At 24.9% G+C, this 27,317-nt stretch overlaps 6 protein-coding genes across 6 annotated transcripts; 5 read left to right on the top strand and 1 right to left on the bottom strand.

The window, feature by feature from the left end:
- Window positions 1-934: 934 nt before the first annotated feature.
- OCT59_002138 (uncharacterized protein) lies at window positions 935-4,340 on the top strand (the record flags this gene model as incomplete). Its single annotated transcript, XM_025323772.1, has 5 exons — window positions 935-1,037; window positions 1,123-1,523; window positions 1,658-2,696; window positions 2,766-3,581; window positions 3,661-4,340. The coding sequence occupies 5 exons, from the start codon at window positions 935-937 to the stop codon at window positions 4,338-4,340; spliced, it is 3,039 nt and encodes a 1,012-aa protein (XP_025189949.1).
- Window positions 4,341-12,002: 7,662 nt separating this feature from the next.
- On the top strand, window positions 12,003-12,590 carry OCT59_002137 (uncharacterized protein; the record flags this gene model as incomplete). Its single annotated transcript, XM_025323773.2, has 1 exon — window positions 12,003-12,590. One exon carries the CDS (start codon window positions 12,003-12,005, stop codon window positions 12,588-12,590), a length of 588 nt encoding a protein of 195 aa, XP_025189950.2.
- A 259-nt stretch (window positions 12,591-12,849) lies between these two features.
- OCT59_002136 (uncharacterized protein) lies at window positions 12,850-14,175 on the top strand (the record flags this gene model as incomplete). The annotated part of the gene is made up of 6 exons (XM_025329311.1): window positions 12,850-13,048; window positions 13,121-13,750; window positions 13,841-13,879; window positions 13,961-13,993; window positions 14,082-14,105; window positions 14,168-14,175. The coding sequence occupies 6 exons, from the start codon at window positions 12,850-12,852 to the stop codon at window positions 14,173-14,175; spliced, it is 933 nt and encodes a 310-aa protein (XP_025189951.1).
- A 2,986-nt stretch (window positions 14,176-17,161) lies between these two features.
- Window positions 17,162-18,529, bottom strand: OCT59_002135 (uncharacterized protein; the record flags this gene model as incomplete). The annotated part of the gene is made up of 2 exons (XM_025331020.2): window positions 17,162-18,040; window positions 18,110-18,529. 2 exons carry the CDS (start codon window positions 18,527-18,529, stop codon window positions 17,162-17,164), a joined length of 1,299 nt encoding a protein of 432 aa, XP_025189952.2.
- A 3,583-nt stretch (window positions 18,530-22,112) lies between these two features.
- Window positions 22,113-25,077, top strand: OCT59_002134 (uncharacterized protein; the record flags this gene model as incomplete). The annotated part of the gene is made up of 6 exons (XM_066144300.1): window positions 22,113-22,164; window positions 22,251-22,280; window positions 22,426-22,823; window positions 22,906-23,968; window positions 24,035-24,856; window positions 24,941-25,077. 6 exons carry the CDS (start codon window positions 22,113-22,115, stop codon window positions 25,075-25,077), a joined length of 2,502 nt encoding a protein of 833 aa, XP_065995475.1.
- Window positions 25,078-25,157: 80 nt separating this feature from the next.
- Window positions 25,158-26,939, top strand: OCT59_002133 (uncharacterized protein; the record flags this gene model as incomplete). Its single annotated transcript, XM_066144299.1, has 6 exons — window positions 25,158-25,773; window positions 25,842-26,474; window positions 26,599-26,634; window positions 26,723-26,746; window positions 26,828-26,848; window positions 26,920-26,939. 6 exons carry the CDS (start codon window positions 25,158-25,160, stop codon window positions 26,937-26,939), a joined length of 1,350 nt encoding a protein of 449 aa, XP_065995474.1.
- Between the last annotated feature and the right edge of the window lie 378 nt (window positions 26,940-27,317).

Below are 27,317 nucleotides of genomic sequence, written 5' to 3'. Positions count from 1 at the left end.
ACTCATCATGTCCATCCAATATGGCAATATCATGAAAAGTTGATATTCTCAGCCATAATTATACCAACACTATAAATATCAGTTGATAAACTATAGGGCTTTCTTCTGAGAATTTCTGGGGCAACATATACCATACCCGTATATTTTATTTGATTTTTGTTTATTGGTCCATTCTGTATGATATTTCCAACGTGAAAATCTTTATGAATAACTCTTAATTTATGTAAATTTTTAATATTTTCCGGTAAATCACATAACAAAGAAATTTTATCTGTCCAAAAGAAATTCTCAAATTACTCGAAAGAATACTCCTCAAATTTCCTTTATTTGCAAATTTTATAATCATAATAAATTCTTTTGTTTTTGGATCCTTAATTATTCCATAAAAATCTAAGAATTGTAAGTATTGACTTCTTCCTAATTTATATAAGTTCCAATGTATTTAATCTATATATAATAAATAATAAATGTAAGCATGTCAATATTAAACAAAACGTATAAATATAATATGATACATACCCATTTAAATATTCAGCTGACATATTCTGTGATATAATTTTTCGAAGCAACTTTCTTAGATTCAGGATCTAATTTTTTTCATTATCTTCATAATAAAGTGAGTTACCATCTAGCCAAGTCGCAGAAAAACTTCAGCAAATCCGCCTTTAGCAATTTGTCTTAATCTATAAACCTATATATATAGTGATTGGCGTTATGATTGCGCTTCGTTGATTGATCGTCGAATATACATAATATCAAACGCTAAAAACTCCGTGTGTAACAATAACAAATGAATCAAGTTTTAAGTGGGACATGAATTGGTTGTACAAATTTTTACAAGTTATAAATTATAACAAAGTTTTTAAATGATCTACAATTTTGTGCATATCTCGCATTACCTTAACGGCACTTAGTAGTTCGAATAATACGAATAATGGAGCTGAATAAAAATAACGATTCACAGAATTTCAATAACCAAATTTTGAACAACAAAGTTGTTGTTGAAGAATCACAAACTTTATTGGAAGAGAGCGAAGGTATTGCACTTTATTTTTCGAAAATAATTCAAGTGCTTATTAATGTACGTAATCCGATTTAACTTTTTTTAAAAAAAAAATTTAGAAGGATTGAAAGAAGTGAAACCAATATATGGAATATGCATGAAATGTAAACAGCCAAGAAGTCATTATCAATGGTGTCAACCGTGTGAACGAAAACAAATTGAAGAAAATCTCACAAAATGGACTAGCGGAAATAAGGAAATTGATGAATTTCTTCAAGAAACACAATTGAATTCTATAAAACCTCAAACTTTCCTAGAATGGATTCCTTTTGGCAAACTTGAAAATATAAGTATTTTATGTACAACATCAAGAAGTACGGTATATTCAGCTTTTTGGAAAGATGGACCAAGAAAATGGGACCAGCAAAACGAACAATATAAGAGATCTGGAATTCAAGTTATCATCAAATTATATAAAGATAGCAATGATATTGATCAAATCAACGAAATTCTAAACGAGGTAAGATTAATAATCTAATTTAATTATATAAATATTTATTAAGTAATCGCACAATGATTTGAGTGCTAATTCTTTCATTATTCCGATGCGTAATATATCTTAACTTTGCATGTATTTTCTTTTTTTTGGTATAGCTCAAAATATATTTAGATTGTCACGCTCAAGAATGTGGTTTTTTATTTCAATTCTATGGGATCTCTAAACAACCTGACAGTAATGATTATTTTGCTGTAAAACAGTTCCCTCAAAATGGTTCACTATTAAATTACATTCCGCTTAATTTTGATAGTTTATACTGGGAGATGAAATTACATTTACTTCTTTGTCTTGCTGAGGATTTAAAAGTATTACATGACGCTGGATATGTTCATAGATATTTACACCCATCTAGCGTATTAGTATTTGATGATAATTTTTGTGCCATAGGAACATTCTCAAAATGTTGTAAAGTCTCATCAAATACAGAAGAAATAGTTGGATGGTATCATTATATGGCACCAGAATACTTGCTTCAAAGTCCCTATACAAAATCTAGTGATATTTATTCATTTGGGATGATAATGCATACTATTGGAACCGGAATTATTCCTCATCGTCCATTGTGCATTAGTCAGTCTTTAAATCTTGATATTTGTTTGGGACTAAGACCACATACTCCACATAATATTCCAAAAAGTTTCAAAGACTTAATGGAAAGATGTTGGAATACTGAACCATGCTTACGTCCTAATATCCATGAAGTGTACAATGTTTTATTGAACTTGTGGTCATCAATTTATCATAATAACCACTTAACTTCATTAAATTCGAAATGTATAGAATTTCTTGTTGCAGATAATAATGAAGATTATTCAAAATCTAATTCTCAAGAAATAATTACTCAAAAACCAGAAAATAACAATTTAGAACCGTTAGAAATGATCAAATATATTAGAGAATCTAGTTTAGTTAAAGTTTTTAATATTGATGAATTAACAATGATGACTCCTATTAATAATGACAAATTTTGCAAGATTTCAAAAGCCACTTTGAAAACAAAAGAAACAAATATGATAGTTGTTTGTAGAAGAATTAAATGTAATCAATTAGATAGACCCTTTTTTCATGAACTAAATAAGCGCAAAAGACTATATTTATGCTTAAGAATCTTACGTGTATTAGGCATAAGTTTAGGTAGGTTTTGTCAAATTTAGCATTTTTATTGCTTTATGATAACAAATGTTCATTTACTATTTACTACAGATAAAAATACCGAAGAGTATTTACTCGTTATGCAATTTGCTGATAGTGGAAATTTACGCTGGTATCTTAAAGATCATTTTTCAAAATTAACTTGGAATGATAAATTGAAATTTTCTTATCAAATAACTGAAGGTATAAAATATCTTCATGATGAAGATATTTGTCATCAAAGTTTGCATTCTAGAAATATAGTAATACATAGTAATGAAGCTAAAATCATCCTTTATATTATGAAAAGTATAGAAACTGATTATTTGAGCGTTTCTGATGAAATGATTCCATACGTTGATCCCAAACTTTTAGAAAATCAATCTTATGAATATGATAAAAAGTCTGATATCTATAGTTTGGGAGTTCTTATGTGGGAATTAACTAGTGGTTATCCTCCTTTCATTTATAATGAAGCTGAAAATCATTTAGTAATCGATCTAATAAATGGGCATAGAGAAAAGTCAATTCCTAAAACTCCTAATGCATACTTGGATCTATATGAATCATGTTGGGATCCTGAACCAAATGAAAGACCATCTATTAATCAAGTTTTCAGCAAATTAGGAAAAATGTATACTCAAACCAATACAAATTTGAAAATGTCAGAAATAATTAATTTGATTAAAAATAATTTTTTAGTTAGAAGAATTATTAATATAGGTGAACTTTCAGACATTAATGGAAACACTACTTGGAAAAAACAGGCGGTTATTTATAAAAAATATAAATTTGATCAATTAAATGAGGCTTTCATTCATGAATTAAAGATGCATAGAAAATTGAATTTTTATTCAAGATTTGTACAAATATTAGGAATAAGTTTAGGTAAGTTCATATTACCATTATTTATATTTATACAATACATACCCCTATAATGAATACCCATTTATTATTTCATTTGCAGATGAAAGTGCAGAGGAATGTTTACTCATCATGCAGCATGCTGAAGATGGAAATTTGCGCCAGTATCTCAAGAGTCATTTTTTAGAATTAAGTTGGGATGATAAAATAAAATTATCGTATCAAATTACCGAAGGAATAAAATATCTTCATAATGAAGACATTCTACATCAAAATTTAAACCCTAACAATATTGTAATACATAAAAATGAAGCTAAAATTGTGCTTGATTTCGTAAAAATTACGGAATCTGGTTACTCTAGTGATTATGGAATGATTTCATATATTGATCCAAAACTTCTAGAAAATTATTCTTACGAATATGATAAGAAGTCAGATATTTATAGTTTAGGCGTTCTTATGTGGGAAATAACTAGTGGTTATCCTCCTAAAACTGAAAATATTTCAAAAAGTCATAATATAGATGGTTGTAGAGAGACTCCAATTCCTGTTGAATACTTGGATTTATGTGAATCATGTTGGAATAATGAACCAGATAAAAGACCATCAATTAGTCTAGTATTTAATAAGTTAGTTGAAATGAATAAAAATTCAGCATCACAGTTTATTAATTTAATAAAAAAACACACTAGGATTATTAATAGAAATGAGTTATTAGATATGGAAAAGATCGACGGAGGTCATTTTGGCATTATTTCAAAAGCTACCACCCCATTAGCCTGATCGGCAAAGGATATAACCTTATCCATCGTGTCTCAAATGCATAGGTTATATCCTCTATGGAAACCACGGTTTTTATTGGCCAATATTAAGCAGTGATCATGTGACCTTATCAACGCGGACATTTTTGCCCTCAATATTTTGAGGACATTTTTGTCCTCACAATTTTGAGGAAATGATTTTGTCCTCACAACTATGAGGACATGATTTTTGTCCTCGCAACTATGAGGACATGATTTTTGTCCTCGCAACTATGAGGACATGATTTTTGTCCTCGCAACTATGAGGACATGATTTTTGTCCTCGCAACTATGAGGACATGATTTTTGTCCTCGCAACTATGAGGACATGATTTTTGTCCTCGCAACTATGAGGACATGATTTTTGTCCTCGCAACTATGAGGACATGGTAATTGTCCTCGCAACTATGAGGACATAATAATTGTCCTCACAACTTTGAGGACATGATATTTGTTCTTGCAACTATAAGGACATGATTTTTATTCTCGCAACTATGAGGATATGATATTTGTCCTTGCAACTATGAGGACATAATTTTTGTCCTCGCAACTTTGAGGACATTTTTGTCCTTACAACTATAAGGACATGATTTTTGTCCTCACAAGTCACAACTATGAGACATTATTAATTTTTTGTCCATGTAATTTAAGGACATTTTTGTCCTCATAATTTGAGGACATTATTGTTCTTGTAATTTGAGAACATTCCTGTTCTTGGAACTTGATGACATTTTGTCCTCATAATTTTGAGGACATTGTTGTTCTTGTAAATTTAAGGATATTTTGTCCTCATTTTGAGGACATTTTTGTCCTCAAAATCTTGATATTTTCATCCTCATAAATTTGAGGACATTTTGTCCTCATTATTTTGAGAACATTTTTGTCCTCATATTTTTGTCCTTGTGACTTTGAGAACATTTTATTCTTGTAAATTTGAAGATATTTTTGTCCTCAAAATCTTGTTTCTTAACATTTTTGTCCTTATAAATTTGAAGATATTATTAACCTTGCAACTTTGAGGACATTTTTGTCCTCACAATTATGAGGACGTTTTTGTTCTTGTAACTGTAAATATTGTTAATTTTTTGTCCTTGTAATTTTAAGGACATTTTTGTCCTCATAAATTTTTGTCTTCATGATTTGAGGACATTTCTATTCTTGTAACTTGATGACACTTTGTTCTTGTAGTTTAAGGACATTTTTGTTCTTATAACTTGAGGACATTTTTGTCCTCATAATTTTGAGGACTGTTGTCCTTGTAAATTTAAGGATATTTTTGTCCTTATAATTTTGAGGACTGTTGTCCTTGTAAATTTAAGGATATTTTTGTCCTTATAATTTTGAGGACATTGTTATCCTCATAATTTTGAGAACATTTTTGTTCTCATATTTTTGTTCTTGTAACTTTGAGGACATTCTTGTCCTCATAATTTGTATATTTTGTTAATTATTATATAATATAATTTTTTTTATATTTTAATTAATATATTATATACTATAGTATTAGAAATTACTTTAACATTACATATATTATATATATAAAAAAATATACTGATAATTTTAAAATTAATAATTAATATATTTTATTATTTACTATATTTTGCTAATTTTTACTTAATATTTTAATTAATATTATTAGAAGTTACTTTAATATTACATATATATATATTGTACTAAAAATTAATAAAAAATAAAACATACAAATAAATTTAAAATTAATAAATCATTTTTTTATTAATAATTATATTTTACTATTTATAATATACATACTGTATAACATCCTATTATTTATTTTATTTGTAATACTCTTAAAAAATTTTGACAAAAAAAAAAGTTTATAATACAATGTATGATTTTAAAAAATAATGTTATGAATGTAATCTTACCTACTTTGAAAATGACAGATAATTTTAAATACTATTTTTGACTTATTTAATAAAAACATGCAAAGAAATTTCCTTTTTAGAAATTTGTATAATCTTATGTAATAAATTTTCCATTTTTAGATTTGTGTAATATTACATAATGCAAGCTGGCCAATAAAAATATACCAAATTAGATTATTATAAATAAAAATATATAATAGGTTATTACAATTAAATTTTTTTTTTTTTTTTTGCTGCAGCACAAATAATTCCTTATTAAGATTTTAAAGAGTTAAGCTAATACAATACACATACAACTAAGTTACAATTAAATTTAATAATTAATAAATATAATAATTTATTAACAATTAATTTTAAAATCATTTATTTTTAATAATTATAATATTTCCTTATAAATTTTTAATATAATATATATATATGTAATATCAAAATAACTTCTATAATATAATATTAATTATTTATTTATTAAAATAATAAAATATAAAATTTCTAATTTTAACCAAAGGGGAAATTCCTTCTGTAATGAATTAGAACTAAGTGACAAATAAGATTTTTAATAATAAAAAAATTTTTTATTCCTAAATTAATTAGCAAAAATAAGGACATATATAAATGTAGGTTTAAGTTTGTTTAGCTAAAATATAAAAATTTTTTCCTAAAAGAGATTTATTATTGCTTATTTGATAACATAATTTTAAAATAGTCAGATATAATTATGTGTAGCAAAGTATTAAATTATTAATAGTTAGATATAGCAGGATAGATTTTTTTTAATATATATAAATATACATTTACATTTTTTTACATTAAAAAAATCTAATAAAATATGTAAACAAATTTATAAACATGTTTTTTTTTAAAAAAAAATAGTAACGTGCTTTATTAATTTATAAACATGTTTGTGTAAAAGAAATTTACTATTTTTAACACAAAGAATAAGTTAATTGTATATGTGATACAGGAACCATTTTTAGATGTGATCGTGTAACGTGTTTTTGACAAACAAATACGCGTCTGCATAACATTAAAAATATAAAAACATATACGCGTCTGTGTAACACAGAAAAAATATAAATTTAAAAGAAAGGGTAAAATAAGTGTTTTTCTGTTTTTTTATAATTTTACACTATAATTTTTGTAATAATCAATAAAAGTTATTTCATTTTTACTTATTAAAAAATTTTTTATAAATATTTTTTTTAATAAATTTTACAGTAAATTTTAAAAATAAAAATTCCGCGTATTGGTAGCATTACAAAACATGAATAAATCCATAAATATCTATTTAATCATGATAAAAATTTATATATAGGTAGATTCAAACCTGCTGAACAACTTTACTTAAGAAGGTTTCGGATGTGTCCTTTGACTGAAGTGCCTAAATTACGCTCTGAAGTCACAGAACAGATATATGAAAATATTTATAAGAAACATTTATTAGTTGTAATATTACAAAAAAATAATAATAGCTTTATCCATGCATTATTTCAAAAATTTTTGTTTTTTTTAGTTTTTTTTTATATACTGTACATATTTTATAAAAAAAATTATATATATATATATATATGTGTCATATAATAAGTTGCTAAGTAGTATAAAAAATTTATGGGTTAGATAAAAGTTTGCTTAGCAGACAAAAAATATTTGCTTATTGACCTTAGTAAATTTTAAATTTTTTATCTGACCTATATATATATTGTTTGGGTTCTACTATAGGGTGTGATATATTGTAATAAATAAACCTAACTTCTAATCTAATTTTAATCTAACCCTAAAGTTGCTTGTCAAAATTAGTGAATTTTGTCATATCAAAATTGTTAAAATTATTTTTACATTTTGATCAATTTTAATAACTAGAATAATTTTGTTATTTCATTATATCAAAATATTAAAATTATTTCTACTATTTTGGCAATAACCTTTTTATTTTCGACAAGCATTTTTATCTAACCTAACCTAACTCTAATCCCTACTCTAATAAATATTAGGAAGAGAAATTTCCCTTCTGATTAAATGTAGTTATTTTCATAAAATGTAATAATTAATAAAATACAATAATTTATAATTATTTGTATATGTTTTTATATTAACATATTTTTATATAAATCATTTATTGATTTTAAAAAAATTATTTGTATTTTTTTATAAATTTTTAATATAATATATATAATGTAATGTTAAAATAACTTCTAACATTAATTAAAATATTAAAAAAAATTATATTAAAATTAATAAAATATAAGAATTAATTTTAAAAATTATTTGATTTATATAAATTTTTAATGTAATATATATTAATCATATATACTATGTAATGTTAAAGTAACTTCTAACAATATGTAATATTAATTAAAATATTAAAAAAAAAATTATATTAAATTTAGCAAAATATAATAAAAATAATTTGTATTTTTATAAAAATTATATTGATTAAGAAAAAAATATTTTTTTTTATATCTGCAAAATGTTGCATTTTCATTTTTTTGGTAATTTTTATATATTAATTATGTTGATCATTTCAATCACATGATTTCATTAAGATTTTCCATTTTGGATCCTGACAACTTACAAATAAATTAAAAAAAAATTAAAAATTATTTTTATTTAAATAAATATATATATAATATTTTGTTACATATTTTATTTATAATATTCTCTAAAATAAAATGACAAAAAAAAAGTTCGTAATATATTAATATATAATATAAAAAATAATGAAATAATATATTTTTGTCTTTTTTTGCAAATTTATTAAAGATGACAAAACTGGTTTTAGATATTATTTTTGATTTATTTAATAAAAAGCATTTTTTTATTAAATAATTTGCAAAAAAATTTACTTTTTTTGAAAAATTGTATAATCTTGTATAATAATTTTTTTGGGATTTGTGTAATATCATATGATATGAATTGATAAATAATAACTAATATGCCATTTTAAAATATTACAAATAAGATATATAGTATGGTATTATAATTAAATTTGTCTTTTTTATTTTTATAAATTTTTATTTTTTTAATATAATATTTATATGTAATGTTAAAGTAACTTCTAATAATATATAATATATTAATTAAAATATTAAAAAATATATATATTACATTTAGAAAAATATAATAATTAATAAAATTATTGATTTTAGTTTCATGTAAATTTTCTTTAAATAAAAAATATTGCTTTCTTTGAGTATAATTTATTAAAAATAAAATTATTGATTTAAAAATTATTTGTATTTTTATAAATTTTTAATGCAATATATATTATATAATATTAAATTAATTTCTAATAATATGTAATATATATTAATTAAAATTATTTTCATAAGTCTTTATTTTTACAATTTATACAATATAATATTAAAGTAACTTCTAATAATATATATTGCATTAATAAAGAAATATGTTTTTTTTGCACTTGCGATATATCGCATCTTCTTTTTTTGGTAATTTTTATATATTAATTATATTGATCATTTTGATTACTGACACTTATTAAAATTTTCTATTTTTTAAAAATCCTATCATGAGACTTTATGCAATTACTATATTTTATAAGAAATCTTATATTATGTATATTTTTGACTGCTCTACAAGTTTTCTTAATATATTAAAAAGGATTTAGAATGTCATTTTTGACTTTTATATTTAATATATTATAGGAGTGCAGCATAATACAGATGCAATAAAAAATAAATCCTTAATTAAAATATTAAAAAAAATTATATTAAAATTAACGAAATATAATAATGATTAATAAAATTATTGATTTTAGTTTCATATAAATTTTTTGTAAATAAAATATATTGCTTTCTTTAAGTATAAATTATTTATTTTTGTAAATTTTTAATGCAATATATATCAATATTATATAATGTTAAAGTAACTTTTAATAATCTGTAACATATATAAATTATTTTATTTTATAAATTTTTATTTTTAATATAATATAGTGTAATGTTAAAGTAACTTCCAATAATATGTAATATATATATAAATTATTTTATTTTATAAATTTTTATTTTTAATACAATATATATAGTGTAATGTTAAAGTAACTTCTAATAATATGTAATATATATATAAATTATTTTATTTTATAAATTTATTTTTAATATAATATATATAGGGTAATGTTAAAGTAACTTCTAATATATATATATATATATATATAAATTATTTTATTTTATAAATTTTTATTTTAATACAATATATATAGTGCAATGTTAAAGTAACTTCTAATAATATATAATATATTAATTAAAATATTGCAAGAAAATGGCCAGAAATTAAATCATTTTCTAAGGAAGAAGGGAATGAACTTAGGGCATTAAAACCATAGTACTGTAATGTTATATATTTTCCATTTTTAGACACTTGTAGAGTTGTAGTTAATATAATTCTGGATAGAATTTATTATTCTATATGAATCGATTGATGTGACCCTAATTGATCCTAATAAAACATATTTTGTGAATAACTTTTGATCTAGCAGTCCAATAGCTAGTCCAATATATTAATTAAAATAATGCAATACATACTATATTAAAAAAAAATTATATTAAATTAGCAAAATGTAATAATTAATGGAATATATCAATTTATTAATTTTAAAAATTATTTTTATTTTTTATAAATTTTTATTTTTCAATACAATATGTATTATGTAATGTTAAAATAACTTAGTAAAAGTATCCATTAGACATACAATGAGTTAGTGGATAAAAACTGTTGCCTAATTTAGATAGAACATATAGATAAAACTAATCTCAAATATTTAAGTGGAAAAATGTCTTCAAGTTACAAGGTAAAAATGCCTTCAAGTTATGAGAACATATAAGAACAAAGATAACCTCAAGTTATGAGAATGACAATGTTCTCAAAATTACAAAGACTAAAATAAGGATAAAATATCCTCAAAATTATGAGAAAAAAAATATTCTCAAAATTATGAAGATAAAATTGTTTTCCTCAAAATTACAAGAATAACAATATTCTCAAATTATGAGGACAAAAATGTCCTTAAATTATGAGTCTTCAAATTATGTAAACAAAATTACAAAAACAAAAATGTCCTTAAATTATGAGAACAAAAATATTCTCAAATTGTGAGAGTAACAATATCCTCAAATTTATAAGGACAAAAATGTAAAGATTTTGAGAACAAAATGTCCTTAAAATTATGAGAATAAAAATATCCTCAAATTATGAGGATAACAATGTCCTCAAAATTATGAGGACAAAAATATCCTAAATTACAAGAACAAAAATGTCCTCAATTACAAGGAAAAATGTCTACAATTACAAGAACAGAAATGTTCTCAAATTATGAAAATGACAATGTCCCTTAATTACAAAAACAGAAATGTTCTCAATTAAATACAAAAATGTCTTCAATTATAAGGACAAAATTGTCCTTAATTATAAAAACAAAAAGTCATCAAATTACAAGAACAGAAAATGTCTTCAAATTACAAAAATAGCAATGTCTTCAAATTTACAAGGATAACAATGAGAAAATAATATCCTCAATTACAAGAACAAAATTGTTCTTAATTACAAGGACAAAAATGTTCTCAAATTACACAGAAATGTTCTCAATTACAAGAACAAAATTGTTCTCAATTATGAGGACAAAAATGTCCTCAAATTATGAGGATAATAATGTCCTTAATTACAAGGACAAAAATGTCCTCAAATTATGAGGACAAAAATGTCCTCAATTGCAAGGACAAAAATGTCCTCAAATTATAAGAACAGAAATGTCCTCAATTACAAGGACAGAAATGTCCTCAATTAAGGATAAAAATGTCTTCAATTACAAGGACAAAATTGTCCTCAAATTACAAGAACAGAAATGTCCTCAAATTATGAGGATAACAATGTCCTTAATTACAAGGACAAAAATGTCCTCAAATTATAAGGACAAAATTGCAAGGACAAAAATGTCCTCAATTGCAAGGACAAAAATGTCCTCAAATTATGAGGATAACAATGTCCTCAATTGCAAGTACAAAAATGTCCTCAAATTACAAGAACAGAAATATCCTCAAATTACGAAGACGGAAATGTCCTCAATTAAGGACAAAAATGCCTTCAATTACAAGGACAAAATTGTCCTCAAATTACAAGAACAGAAATGTCCTCAAATTATGAGGATAACAATGTCCTTAATTACAAGGACAAAAAAAGAAATGTCCTCAATTACAAGGACAAAAATGTTCTCAATTACAAGAACAAAAATATCCTTAATTATAAGGACAAAATATCCTCAATTGCAAGGGCAAAATTGTCCTCAAGTTACAAGGACAGAAATGTTCTTAAATATGAGGACAAAAGTGTCCTTATAGTTGGACAAAAATCATGTCCTCATAGTTGCGAGGACAAAAATGTCCTCAAAGTTGCAAGGACAAAATATACTCAATTTACAAGGACAACAATGGCCTTAATTACGAGGATAAAATTGTCCTCAAGTTACAAGGACAGAAATGTCCTCAAATTATGAGGACAAAAATGTCCGCGCTTATAAGGTCACATGATCTCTGCTTAATATTGGCCAATAAAAACCGTGGTTTCCGTAGAGGATATAACCTATGCATTTGAGACGCGATGGATAAGGTTATATCCTTTGCCGATCAGGCGAATGGGGTGAAAGCTACGTGGAAAGATACAAAGGTTATTTGTAAAAAATTAGTGAATAATGAATCAATTTGTAATAAACCAATTGAAGCACTTCGTCATGAATTAGAAATGCATAGAAGATTGGATTTTTGTCAAAGAATAATACGTATATTAGGTATAAGTTTAGGTAAGCTAATATAATTTAGAAATATTATTACTTATCATGATAATTAATATTCATCTTCATCTTTTATTACAGATGAAAGTACAAAAGAATATTCACTTATAATACAATATGCCGATAGTGGGAATTTACGTAAATATCTTGAAAATAATTTTTCGACATTAACTTGGAATGATAAAATCAAATTGGCTTATCAGATTACTGAAGGAATAAAATTTCTTCAGGGTGAAAAAATTCTTCATCGAGATTTACACTCTGGAAATATAGTAGTACATCAAGGAGAAGCTAAAATCATTGATCTTGGTATAGCAAAAAGTACTGAAACTCATACAAATATTCATTCAGGTGTATTTGGGTCACTTCCATATATTGATCCTAAAATTTTAGAAGATCATACATATAAATATAATTATAAGTCTGATATTTATAGTTTAGGAGTTCTTATGTGGGAATTATCTAGTGGTAAACCTCCCTTTTTCGGTGAAAGTGAGAGTGTTTTAAAATATCGCTTAGTATGTGGCCATAGGGAGAAACCAGAATCTGATACACCCGATGAATACTTGAAATTATATATTTTATGCTGGGATTCTGATCCAGATGCAAGACCATCAATTAGTCAAGTTTTCAATAAATTAGTTAAACTAGGAAGAATGAGAGGTATTCAAGACTTTCAAGATATCAAATGTGACGATGATGGTATGCAAGGTAAGAACATATCAATGAAAAAAATAATAATTTGCAAGTGTGATTATAATTACCGTATACTAAAAATAATATTATCATTATGTATTAAAGATATTCAAAATGACAATGATAATGATCTTGATACACAAGGTATGAATTTTCTTTACTAATAATAATCAAATTTTGTAAATAGTAATTTTATTTTTACTTAATAATGAATTTCTACAAAAGTGAATACGGAAGAGAGCATTTATGATGCAGCAGGTAATTGAACAATACATTTACTTTTTGTTTAAATATTGTTTAACTATTTATTTACAATTGCTAATTAATTATATAATTAAATTTATAGAAGATGATAATTATGATTTAGACAGTAAGTTAATTTTAATAACTTATTGTTTTAAGACATTAACTAAATAATTCTTATATTTTTAGTTGATTAAAGTGGCGAAATACTATTTATTGGATGATTTTTACGTAACAGGTTTTTGTTTACATTTAAAATATAGAATGATACGGAAATGTTTTTATTTTTCTAAAATATTTGTGTTAAGTATTTATATTTAAAATTGGGCTTACAAATGTAAACTTTAAGTTTCAGTTTATTTATATATTTTACAAGTTTACAGAAATAAATTCATATCATATTTAAATATTTGTATTCATTCAATGGGAAACGACTTTTATTAAAAAATTACAACTTGCATTGGAACCTGATGTTTTTAATTAGTAAAAGAATTATTTATTTGTTTAATTCACTTAAACAAAGTCTTTTATAAGTTGTCCTTTTGTCACGAACTTTGAACTTTCATTTAGGCTTTACATTCTGAAAACTTCAAATATTTGCATCAAAAAATCAACATTTTTAACACTATTAAAGGGAATAGGTTATTTATTTACAGATTAATGAAATCAAACTTGCCATCTCGGAATTAATTGTTGTTGATCACGAATTCCTTATTCGCGTGTTTATCCTTGCAATCCAATTGTGATTATCCAAGACAACAAAAAAAAAGTAGGGAGTACCAAAAAAAAAATCGTGTAGATCTTTCCTTTTTTAGATAATTTTAGATAATGCCAGGCAAAATATATTACCTATTTTAGTAATTGACTGTCCTGAAAAACATGCGTACAGCTAACCTGATATATATTCCGCTTATCATGTGTTTTTAAGGATACGCAAGAATTTTTTTAAAAAAATTATTATAGAATTCGAGTCCATTTGATAATTTGATAAAAAGGTTTAATAAATTTAGTATCACATTTCTTTACTCTTCGTTTATCTAAAAAAAATATATTGTTGCATAGTAATTTATTATATACACACGTTTAAGCAATAGTTTATTGAAAGTTTACATCAGATAGATAAATAAGGTAATGCAGAATTTAGTTTATCATATATTTATCTGTAAATGGTTTATTTAATTTTATTCGATGTAAGGTTAGCCCATTGGTTAATTGTAGTAAATTTAATGACAACGTAGGAAAACTGTGCCAAATTTATTGATATTGGAAGAGGGAATTATATACTATATTGAATATCAAGTTTATTAGTATTATAAATCATTTTAATATGATATCGTATGAACTAACATAGTGTTAAAGCACATTATTAAATTTTTTATGAGTGTTCAAACTTCAAAATAGACCTAACAACAAGTTCACTAAATATTAATAATTATTACAATGTGAAAATTATTCTTCTTCAAAACAATAGAAGTAAAATACCATAGTGGTACAATTAGCTGCATTTCCGAATGAAGTAGATTAACTTATTCATAGTAGCGATAGGTAATCAAATTACCAAAGAAAGGAAAGTTGGTAAGCGACATGAGATAATTTTTTAGTTTCATGTCAAAGGTTTGTTTTGATTTGATCCGCCCATTCAAATTTTTACTTTTTAGGAACAAAATTTTTTATTATAAACCAAAAAAGGACTTTTTTGTAAAAGAAATTTTTAATATTTTTTCTCTGAGACATATAAGTGCATAAAATATAATATACAGTAAGTACCCTGTAAAAAAAGCCGATCCGTTTTTATATTCCATCTTTTTTCCATAAAAGCTTATCTTCCCGGAATTAATAACCTTATATCACGGAATTTATCGAATTATTTACATTTTCCGTAAATGGAACCGTGAAAGGCTCATTTTTACGGAGTTTTTACAGAAATAGCAGATAAAATTTTTTACAAGGATAAAAAAACAAAAGCAATAGTTCTTACGATATTATTGATGGTAAGTTAGTAAAGACTAATCATCACTATCTTTGATATTTTTTGACTCAGCTAAGATATGAAAATCGAAAATTTTACAATATGTATCGCCTTATTAATGCATCATACGAAGAATGTGTTAAAAAGCAAACCATAAAAGAAGTCATACTTCCAATAAAGGTTTAGAGCCGTATATCATCAGATAAATACTAACTAACTTTAAATGTGAACTTTTTTACAGCTTTTGACAATTGTAGCAACTATCTGAAATTAAAATCATAAATGTTAAAACAAGTTTAACATTTGGTTTTGGTTAAGTCGGCGTAGCTACAATGGTTTTAACTTTTATTGTCTCGTATGACAGTATAGGACCCAGAAATATATATAAAAGGGTCAGGTTTGAGTTTGCGTATTTTGAACTAAAAAAATCATGAAAATCTTTCCTTTTTTAGATAAATTTTGATAATGCCAGTCAGAATTTATTTCCTATTATAGTAACTGACTGACATTATCATAATTCCGGCCCTGAAAAAATGCGTACAGCTCATAGTAAAAAATTTTTTTCATCACCTGACCCCTATATATATATTTCTGGGTCCTACAGTATAAGTTAAAATTAACTTTTGTATACAATAATCATTCGATAACAATACATTCCAAAATTGTTTTCATTATTGAAAAATAACAAAATGCAGTAATAAGATCAAATTTTCTATTGATTATGAAAAAGAGTTTATTGTATGTAGATGTTAGTGATTTAGCAAGTTAATTTCAATAGTGTTGGTTTTTTGCTTAAATATTTACATATCGCAATAACTCAGATCTTAGCGTTGGTACTTAATAATATTGTAAGGTTTATAATTTATTTATTTTTTTAAGACTATTACAAATGCAATTACATAAACGTTTGTACTCACATATCTGAATCTGATTTATTTATCTGTTCGAAAAAGGTATGTAAACAATCGTATTTAAATGTGGACCCTACGATTGATACCTTTTAAATTGTAAAAAAAATACAAACAAATAACTAATAAAAACAAAATTTAAAATATTTGAAGTATTGAAATGTTTAGCTATCTATATAATTTTCATCAGAAACCTCCAAGTCGAATAATTGTAAATCTAGGCATTCAAACCGCAATCCATAAACACTAGTTAGTAATTATTATTAAAATTATTTAAAATTTATAGTGTGGAATATAATAAATACCTTAATTATCCTCTTCATCAAGATATGACGTAATTATAGATGAATTAAGAGCACTTGTTAGATCAAATGTAAGTAATCTACTTGTATATATAGCATCAAGCTCTTTTTCGTATGAAGTTAAAATGTTTGGTATCTCTTTGTCGGCCTCTTTAAATATAAATTCAATTTCTTTTCTTTTATAACCATATTCTTCTTTTTCTTGATAACCTTTATAATAATAACCATTCATAGATTTATGCCAAAAGCTTATTATAGAATATAATTCTTCAGCTGTTGGTCTCTGATTTGGATTTGAATACATGCATATAAGAGATAACTCTTTATAAATTACTGGAGTTCCTTTCCCAAAGTCCGGCCTGAGTCCGGTGCATATTTGTAATGCCAAAGACTGATCATGTTCTCTTTTATGAAAAGGTGGTTTTCCAGATGATAATTCAGCCATAATTACACCAATACTATAAATATCAGAAGAAAGAGTGTAAGGTCCTCCGTATAAAATTTCTGGGGCGATATATGGCAATACTCCACATATTTTATCATTTGATTTTTGTTCATTTGCTGGACCAGAAAGTCCAAAATCAGTAACGTAAGTTGCAAAATTATCTTGTAGGATATTTCCACTGTGAAGATCTTTATGAAAAATTCCTAATTTATGTAAATTTTTGATGTTTTCTAGTAAATCACATAATAAAGATATTTTATCATTCCAAAGAAGATTTTTAAAGTTATTCGAAAGAATACTCCTCAAATTTCCTTTATTTGCAAATTTTATAATCATAATATATTCTTCGGTTTCTGGATCCTTAGTCATCCCATAAAAATCTAAGAAATGCATATGCTGACTTCTTCCAAATTTATATAAGTTCCAAAGTATTTTAATCTATTTTATAATAAAAATTTAAGCATGTCAATATTAAAACAAAACGTATAAATATAATATGATATATACCTCATTTAAATATTCAGCTGAAATATTCTGTGATCTTTTTAATTTTCTCAAAGCAACTTTCTTAGGTTTAGAATCCAATTTTTTCCAACCTTCATTATCTTTATAATATGATGAGTTACTATCTACCCATATCGCAGAATAAATCTCTGCAAAACCACCTTCACCAATTTGTCTTATGTCTATAAACCTATTATATGGTATCCATTCGAGGAAAATATCGTCAATATTTTGTCTTGCATTATAAATTGTATCTTTTATAAACTTATCGATATCATCATTTCCGCTAGTCCATCCTTTCATTATACGACGAGGATCGCATTCTTTGCACCATAAATTTTCGGTAAATGATTTATTACAATATGAACAATTATTTTGATTGTCATTTACTGCTAAGTTATTAAATTTAGTTACTGTATCCATTTTTTTTTTAAAAAAAAATAAAATAAATAAATAAAATATAAATGAAATTATTAATAACCCATACGGAATAATTTCTCCGATTAGTATAGGATCATGTGATCAAGTGTTCGTGTGTATCGTAACACAAAGCTTCCTGCATGGCATGGTTCAACAAAATGGTCAATCAAGCTTTTCATTTCCAAATTTGGTTTACAAAGAATTTTTGTGTGTCAGGTTGGTGGTACAGCAGTGACAAATAATTGGGGACAAATAAATTTTGGACCACTCAAAAGAGAGAAAATATGAACAATGCAATCACGTGATATGCGACGGTTAAACATCTACCCCAGTATCGCCAGAAAATTTTTTCACCCCCACGTGACTTTGGCCGGCATTATGAGATTTGGCTGGAATTAAGAAATTATCCATGTGTCGAATAACGTGTGACGAATAGGATTTTAGACACCGAAAAAAATCTAAGTCCCCAGAATACTTATAAAAAATGAGAAAGTGGAGGGATGTGACACGAGTGACAAATTATTTAGGGTCACGTGGGGGTGAAAAAATTTTCTGGCGATACTGGGGAAGATCGGTTAAACAATTTACCCAATCATTTTCCACTCCACGTGATTTTAATGGCGTTTAAAATTTAAATTGGCTCAATTAGTTTCACGTGTAATATTTATCTTAGAAAAAAAACCACAAAAAAAGAAAAAAAGAAAAGAAAAAAAGATATATTTTTCTTAAAATATTATATAAAATAAAATTCTTTTATTGCTTTTACAGTAAAACATCTAAAAATAACTCTCTCATTCTCTCACACTTTACTAAATTTAATAAATAAAACAAATTAAGTATGCGTAGAACTGTCTATGTATTAATTTTTATCAAGCTAGCTTGAGTATTTATGGAGTAATTTGAATTTTTTACAATCAAATATTTTTAAAACATTATTGTCTTTAAAAAGTGTTTATTTATTTGTTTAACAAAAGTACTAAAAAATTACGCTATAAAGTGAAAATACCCACCCGCGAATAGTACTGTAATTCCATACAAAAATATTAATATTTTTGCAAATATTCAAGATATTTTGATAAAATTAATATTTAAGTAGTTCTATACCCGCTGAATAGCATTATTTAAGCTTCCTAGACCTACTTCATTTAACTAAGTGTCAAAATTACACTATAAAATTAAAAATAAATGTAAAACAATTAATTTTAATCAGAAAGACATAAGCAATATCCAATGAATAAATACTTCCATACCTGTTAAATAACCCTACTTAGTCCATTCAAGTCTATCATTTCAAATTAATAATATAAATTCTAAAAAATAAATAAAAAAAAACGCGTTTAACGTAAATAAAATCATTTACAGCTTCATAAAAGTATTATATACTTAAGCCTTTCAAAAATTTTTATTTTTTTTATTATTTAATGAATTTTAAAACATTATTTTAATGTGAAAAAAAAGGAATAAGAAAGAAGGAGAGAGAGTTTTGTTATAATGGGTAAACAATATTAGTAAAGCTCATCATGCCACACAACATTTAAATAATAATTGTTTATGCATTATATATGCATTATGCCTTCTTGAACATAAATTCAATTTTTTTTTGAAATTCATTATGATATTCTAAATAGTTTAAATAAAAAGGTATGCTGTAATGTTATTCAAATATAACATTGTGTATTCCCTGAATGTTAGTATATACACTACTAGTACTACTAAATGTATTTTCGTCTATTTATTTGAAAAATAGATTAGTTTTTATGAAGCGTTAAGCCGTTAACATGAGCAAGTAATTTTATTTATGCACCACTCTTAGCTTTACAAATAAACTGAAGCTAAACATTAAATAAATTTATTTTCATTACCAGAAATTTCTGTCAATTAATAATGAATCTATTAAGCCCATAAAAAAACTTTAAAATTAACATTATAAAATATAACGATAATATTTTACAATTTCTCTTCACAAGGATACATGAATTAAAGATTTTATTAAATTACTAAACGTAATTACTCTATTAATATAGCATCGGAACATAAATTGTATAATTATTTTGTAAGATATTTCCAATGTCTAATTTATGTAAATTTATAAGATTTATTGATGAATTACATAAAGAAATGTTACCTATCCAAGAACATTGTTAAACCACTTGAAAGAATACATTTTAATTATAAGTTTCTTATTTCCAGGATCCTTTGTCATATCTAACACATATAATGTATTCTAACCTAAATGTTACATAATAATTAAAGCATGTTACGTTAAAACATTTTTACAATACATACTGTACCTCCTTCAAATACTCAGCTGATATATTTAATCTTTTCAAGGCAAATTTCTTAGGTTTAGAGGAGTCCAATTTTTCAATTTTAACTATTACATAATATGATGGCAGAATAAACTCTAGTGTACCACTCAAATCTACTAAATGACACTTGTTCAATAAATATGTCATCAATATCTTGTATAAATTGTATCTTTATAGGATTATTAATATCAGAATTTCATCCTTCCATCATACAACTAAGGTCGACAATAATTTTTAGTAAATAGTTTTTTTAAAAAAAATTACAGAATTCACGCTATTAGGATGGCGGAATAATTTCGAAATACTGTACGGGCCGAGCGCTAGGTGTCACGTTGAGTGTACCAACAATTAATTAAATCAAAACTTATGTAACGTATCATATAAAAGTTTATTATTAGAAATTTTTTTGACGATCATTATAATTTATTGTAATCACTGTTATTGTTTTCATTCCAATTCTGTGAGACGCTCCAATTAGTTGTTTTTTTCACATGATACCTCCCTTTTCAAAAAAAAATAAATAAATAAATAATTCAAACCTTTTAGCTTTTTTAGATACTTCTCGATAAGAAAAAAAATGTTTTTCTTAGTATTTTTCAAAAAAGCGAGGTATTACGTTATTCTTTGGGTTCTCGTATTTGTCTAATTGCACTAAGACTAATAATGCATGGTTTATCGAATTTTAAAATTTTTAAAATTTTAATGGCTTCTATTTCAAAGTGTGCGCAGATAAATTACTTTCTGAGATGTAATTTATTAATTTCAGAAAATAAAGTTAAAAAATCTGAACTGATGAATCTAAAATACCCAGTATTCATTTCATAACCGGCATAAATTAAATCATTTCAAAAAAATCTCTAATATAAATAAACGTTTATATGCTTACATATGTTATGATTTAATTAGTTGATGGTACACCCAGTGTCACGTGTATCTTCTGCGTAAATTTTTGATCTTCAATGGAATTTATTGGAACTTCTACTACAATCTTCCTGATCAGCTCGATCATCGTTCTTTTTGTAATACCACTTGAACGCCCCTTTTTTTATACAGTAGATTTAACCTTTTTAAGTTCAGATCTTACTAAATTTAAATCTTTCCGTACTGATCCTACTTCATTAGTTATTCCCCTATTTTTCTGAGTTCCGTTTCCTTTTTTTTGTTCTTTTGCTACGTCTCACAAAGCCAGTTGCGAAGGTGTCTCTATATCCTTTCGATACATCTTATAAGCTATTTCTGCATTACACTTTAATAAAAGCTCTACTGTTTTCATATTCATGCACATTCAAGGTATTCAAGATGATAATGATAATAATGTTGGTACAAAAGGTGGGAATTTTTTTTTTGTTAATAACTGAAATGAAATTTATAAAAATAGTAAGTAACTTTATTTTAATAATAAATTTCTACAAAAGTGACTGCAGAAGTGAATATAAACGATGCAGGTAATACAAAAGTGACTACAGAACGATGTGAATAACTAATATAAAATAATTGAACAATGCATATTATTTTTTTTAAAGCTATTTAATTTTTTAATCTATAAATTTTAATCATTTGCAAATACGATTAAAATTTATTCATTTTTAGGAAAATTGAAAAAAGGTTTATACGGAACATGTATAGAATGTAAACAGCCAAGAAGCCATTATCAATGGTGTCAACCATGTGAACGAAAACAGTGTGAGAAAAAAATTAAAAATTGGACTAGCAGAGATAAAAAAATTGATGCATTTCTTCGAGATGCACAATATAATTCTACAAGACCTCAAACTTTTTTAGAATGGATTCCTTTTGATAAACTTGAAAATATCTTAGATATAAAGTCAGAAAATAAGACAAGTACAATTTATTCGGCTATTTGGAAAGATGGACCAAGAATATGGAACCAACAAAACGAAATATATGAAAGAATTAAAACTGAAGTTATTATCAAATTAAATAAGGATAAAAATGATGATGTCCAAATTAATGAAATTTTAAATGAGGTGATTTAATAGTAATTTGTTTTAATTGGAATTTCATCTGTTAAAAAAATAATTTGTTTTAACTATTATTATAATTATATAGCTTAAAATATATTTGGATTGCCATACACAAGAAAGTGCTCTATTAATTCAATTTTACGGAATCTCTAAACACCCTGTCAGCAATGATTACTTTATTGTAAAACAATTTCATAAAAATGCTTCATCATTAACAGATTACATTTCTCATAACTTCAATAATTTAAACTGGGAGATGAAATTGCATTTACTACTTTACCTTTCCGAAGATTTAAAAGCATTACACAATGCTGGATATGTTCATAGATATTATAAGCATCCATCTAGCATATTAGTAGTTAATGAGAGCTATTGTGCAATAGAAACATTTTTGGAATGTAAAGCTCTACCTTTATATACAGATGAGATGGATGGATGGTATTCTTATAAGGCAACAGAAATTTTGGTTCGACAACCTTATACAAAAGCATGTGATATTTATTCATTTGGAATGATCATGCATGCTATTGGAACTGGAAAAATTCCTCCTTATTACTTCCCATCACGTTTTAATCATTTTAGTCGAGATATGAGTTATGATATTTGTTTTGGATTAAGACCACATATTCCGGATAATATCCCAAAAAGTTTCAAAAACTTAGTAGAAAGATGTTGGAATACTGAACCAGATTTACGTCCTAATATTCATGAAGTACACAATACTTTATTGAATTTATGGACGTCAATTTATCACAACAAATACTCAACTTCATTAAATTTGATGTGTTTAGATTTTTCTGCTGCGGACAACAATAAAGATTATTCTGACTCCAATACTCAAGAAATAATTACTAAAAGAGCAGTAAGTAGTGATTTAGAAACATCAGAAATGATCAAATATATTGAAGAAAATAGTTTAGTTAAAGTTTTTAGTATTGATAAATTAACAATGATGACTCCTATTAATAATGACCATTTTTGCAAGATTTCAAAAGCTACTTTGAAAACAGAAAAAACAGATATTATAGTTGCTTGTAAAAGATTTAAAAGTACCTTATTAGATAAAACCTTCCTTCATGAATTAAAAATGCAACATAAAAAATTATATTTTTGCTTAAGAATTCTACGTGTATTAGGCATAAGTTTAGGTAAGTTTTTTTAGCTCAAGTATTTTTATTGCTTTTAACAAATTCTCATTTGTTATTTATTTGCAGATGAAAATACTAAAGAATACTTGCTCGTTATGCAATATGCTGATGGTAGAAATTTACTCCAGTATCTTAAAGGTCATTTTTTAGAATTAACTTGGGATGATAAATTAAAATTTGCATATCAAATTACTGAAGGTATTAAATATCTTCATGATGAAGATGTTCTTCATCAAAATTTACATTCTAAAAATATATTAATACATAGAAAAGAAGTCAAGATTATACTTGATATTGCAAAAAGTACAGAATCTGATTATTTGAATGAAATGATTCCATATATTGATCCCAAAATTTTAGATGATCGGTCTTATGAATATGATAAGAAATCAGATATTTATAGTTTAGGAGTTCTTATGTGGGAATTATCTAGTGGTAGACCTCCCTTTATTTATAGTGAGACAGAGAAATCTTTAGAAATTCAATTAATAATAAGTGGTCATAGAGAAGAATTAATTCCTAATACCCCTAATGAATACTCGGACTTATATAAATCATGTTGGAATCCTGAACCAAGTGAAAGACCATCTATTAATAAAGTTTTTAGTAAATTAGGAAAAGTGTTATACACTCAAATAAAAACAAATTTGAAGCCAGAAGAATTGATCAATTCCATTAGAAATAATTATTTAGCTATAGTTGTTAATATAGATGAATTATCAAATATTGATGAAAATGCTACTTGGAAAAAAAAAGACTGTTCCTTTCCAGTAATTTGTAAAAAATATAAATGTGTCCAATTAAATGAAGCTTTCATTCACAAATTAAAGATGTATAGAAAATTCAATTTCTGTTCAAGAATTGTACGTATATTTGGTATAAGTTTAGGTAAGCTCATATACTGTAATCGTAAATATTATTGTTGTTTATATTTATATAATGAATATTCATTTATTATTATTTTATTTGCAGATATAAATGCTAATAAATTTTTACTGATTATGCAACATGCTAATGGTGGAAATTTACGCCAGTATCTCAAGGATCATTTTTCAAAATTAACTTGGGATGATAAAATGAAGTTAGCATATCAAATTCTGAAGGAATAAAATTTCTTCATGATGCAGATATTATTCATCAAAATTTGCACCCTAAAAATATAGTAATACACAAAAAAGAAGCTAAAATTATGCTTGATATTGTAAAAAGTATAGAAACTGATTATTTGAATAATTATGAAATGATTTCATATATTGATCCTAAATTTCTAGAAAACTATTCTTATGAACTTGATAAGAAATCGGATATATATAGTTTAGGAGTTCTTATGTGGGAATTATCTAGTGGTCATCCTCCTGAAGCTGAAAATATTTCAAAAAATCAAATAATTAATGATTATAGAGAAACCCGAATTCCTAATACCCCTAAAGAATACTTTAATTTATACGAATCATGTTGGCATTCTGAGCCAAATGCAAGACCAACAATTAATCAAATTTTTAATAAATTAGAAGTAATGAATAAAAATTCAGGGTTAGAGATGTTTGATTTTATTATAAAAAATAAATTAGTTAAAGTTATTGATAAAAGTGAATTATCAGATATGAAAAATATTGATGGAGGTCATTTTGGCATTATATCAAAAGCCAAATGGAAAAAAACAAATAATTATGTTATTTGTAAAAGATTAAAAAATAATGAATCAATTAGTAATAAGCCAACTGAAGCTTTTATTCATGAATTAAAAATGCATGGACGACTGAATTTTTGTCAAAGAATAATACGTATTTTAGGTATAAGTTTAGGTAAGCTCATATCAAATTATCAATATTATTCGAATTGTAATAAATTAAATTTTATATTTTATTTATAGATGAAGAAACAAAAGAGAATTTACTCATAACAGAGTATGCTGATGGTGGAAATTTACGGATGTATCTTAAGGATCATCCAGAATTAACTTGGGATGATAGAATCAAGTTGGCTTATCAGATTACTGAAGGAATAAAATTTCTTCAGGGAGAAAAGATTCTTCATCGTGATTTACACTCTGGAAATATAGTAGTACACCAAGGAGAAGCTAAAATTATTGATCTTGGTATTGCAAAAAGTATGGAAACTCAAACAAATATTCATTCGGGTGTATTTGGAGTAATTGCGTATGTTGATCCTAAACGATTAGAGAATTATTTATATGAATACAATGAAAAGTCTGATATTTATAGTTTAGGCGTTCTTATGTGGGAAATATCTAGTGGTAAACCTCCTTTTGCTGACGGAAATATTAGTGAAAATCTTTTAAAGTATGATTTAATAAATGGACATAGGGAAGAACCAGTACCTGATACACCTGACAAATACTTGAAATTATATAAATCATGTTGGGAACCTGAACCAAACAAAAGACCATCAATTAATCAAGTTTTTAGTAAATTAGTTAAATTAGGAAGAGAGATGAGTATTCAAGACTTTCAAGATATCAAATGTGATGATGATGATATGCAAAGTAAGAACGTTTAACTTGCAATAATAATTTTTACTAAAAAGACATTAATTATTAACGCGATAAATAATTTTTTAAATTTTATTTTATAAATAATTTATTTATTGTATGATAAATTAATTATTAGGCATTCAAGATAATGACAACAATACTGATGCACAAGGTAAAAATTATTATTTTAAAATAATTAAAATTATAATAAGTAGTAATTTCCTTTTTTTAATAATAAATTTCTACAAAAATAACTACAGCAGCAAATATTAATGGTGAAGCAGGTAATCGATCATATTACTCTTTGTTTTGAATTTTTTTTTATAATTTCTAATAAATTATTTGCATAATTAAATTTATAAAAGATGATAATTATGATCTAGACGGTAAGTTTATTCACAATAACTTTATTATTTTAAAATATATAGAATAAATAATTCACTTTGTTTTTTTTTAGTTCCCAATGGCACTATTTGATTCAAATGATTAAAATAACTATAGATTTGATCATTATACTCTGTAAGTTCATAATTTTTATTCAGTAAAGTCATTAATTAAATACAGTATATATAGTAGATTACTATTAAAAATAATATATTTTAACTTTTTTGGGTGATCAGCATAATAATCTTTATAAATGTAAACTTTAGATTCGATGTTTATATATATTTACTTACAAATTTATGAAAATAAAATTTGATTTAAAATCAGATTGAATGAAAATAAAGTAAAAAACAGAAGCATCTGATTATTTGATGAGATTAACCTCGCTACTTACTTTGATCTCATGCAAACTTAAATAAATTGATTCTATTAATAGTAGAGAATTGTCAGTTGGAACGTTTAAACGAATCA

This window comes from Rhizophagus irregularis, chromosome 10 (assembly GCF_026210795.1).
Source record: "Rhizophagus irregularis chromosome 10, complete sequence".
Lineage (NCBI taxonomy): Eukaryota > Fungi > Glomeromycota > Glomeromycetes > Glomerales > Glomeraceae > Rhizophagus > Rhizophagus irregularis.
Note: the sequence above shows the minus strand (reverse complement) of the source record. Positions and strands in the feature narration are given on the sequence as shown.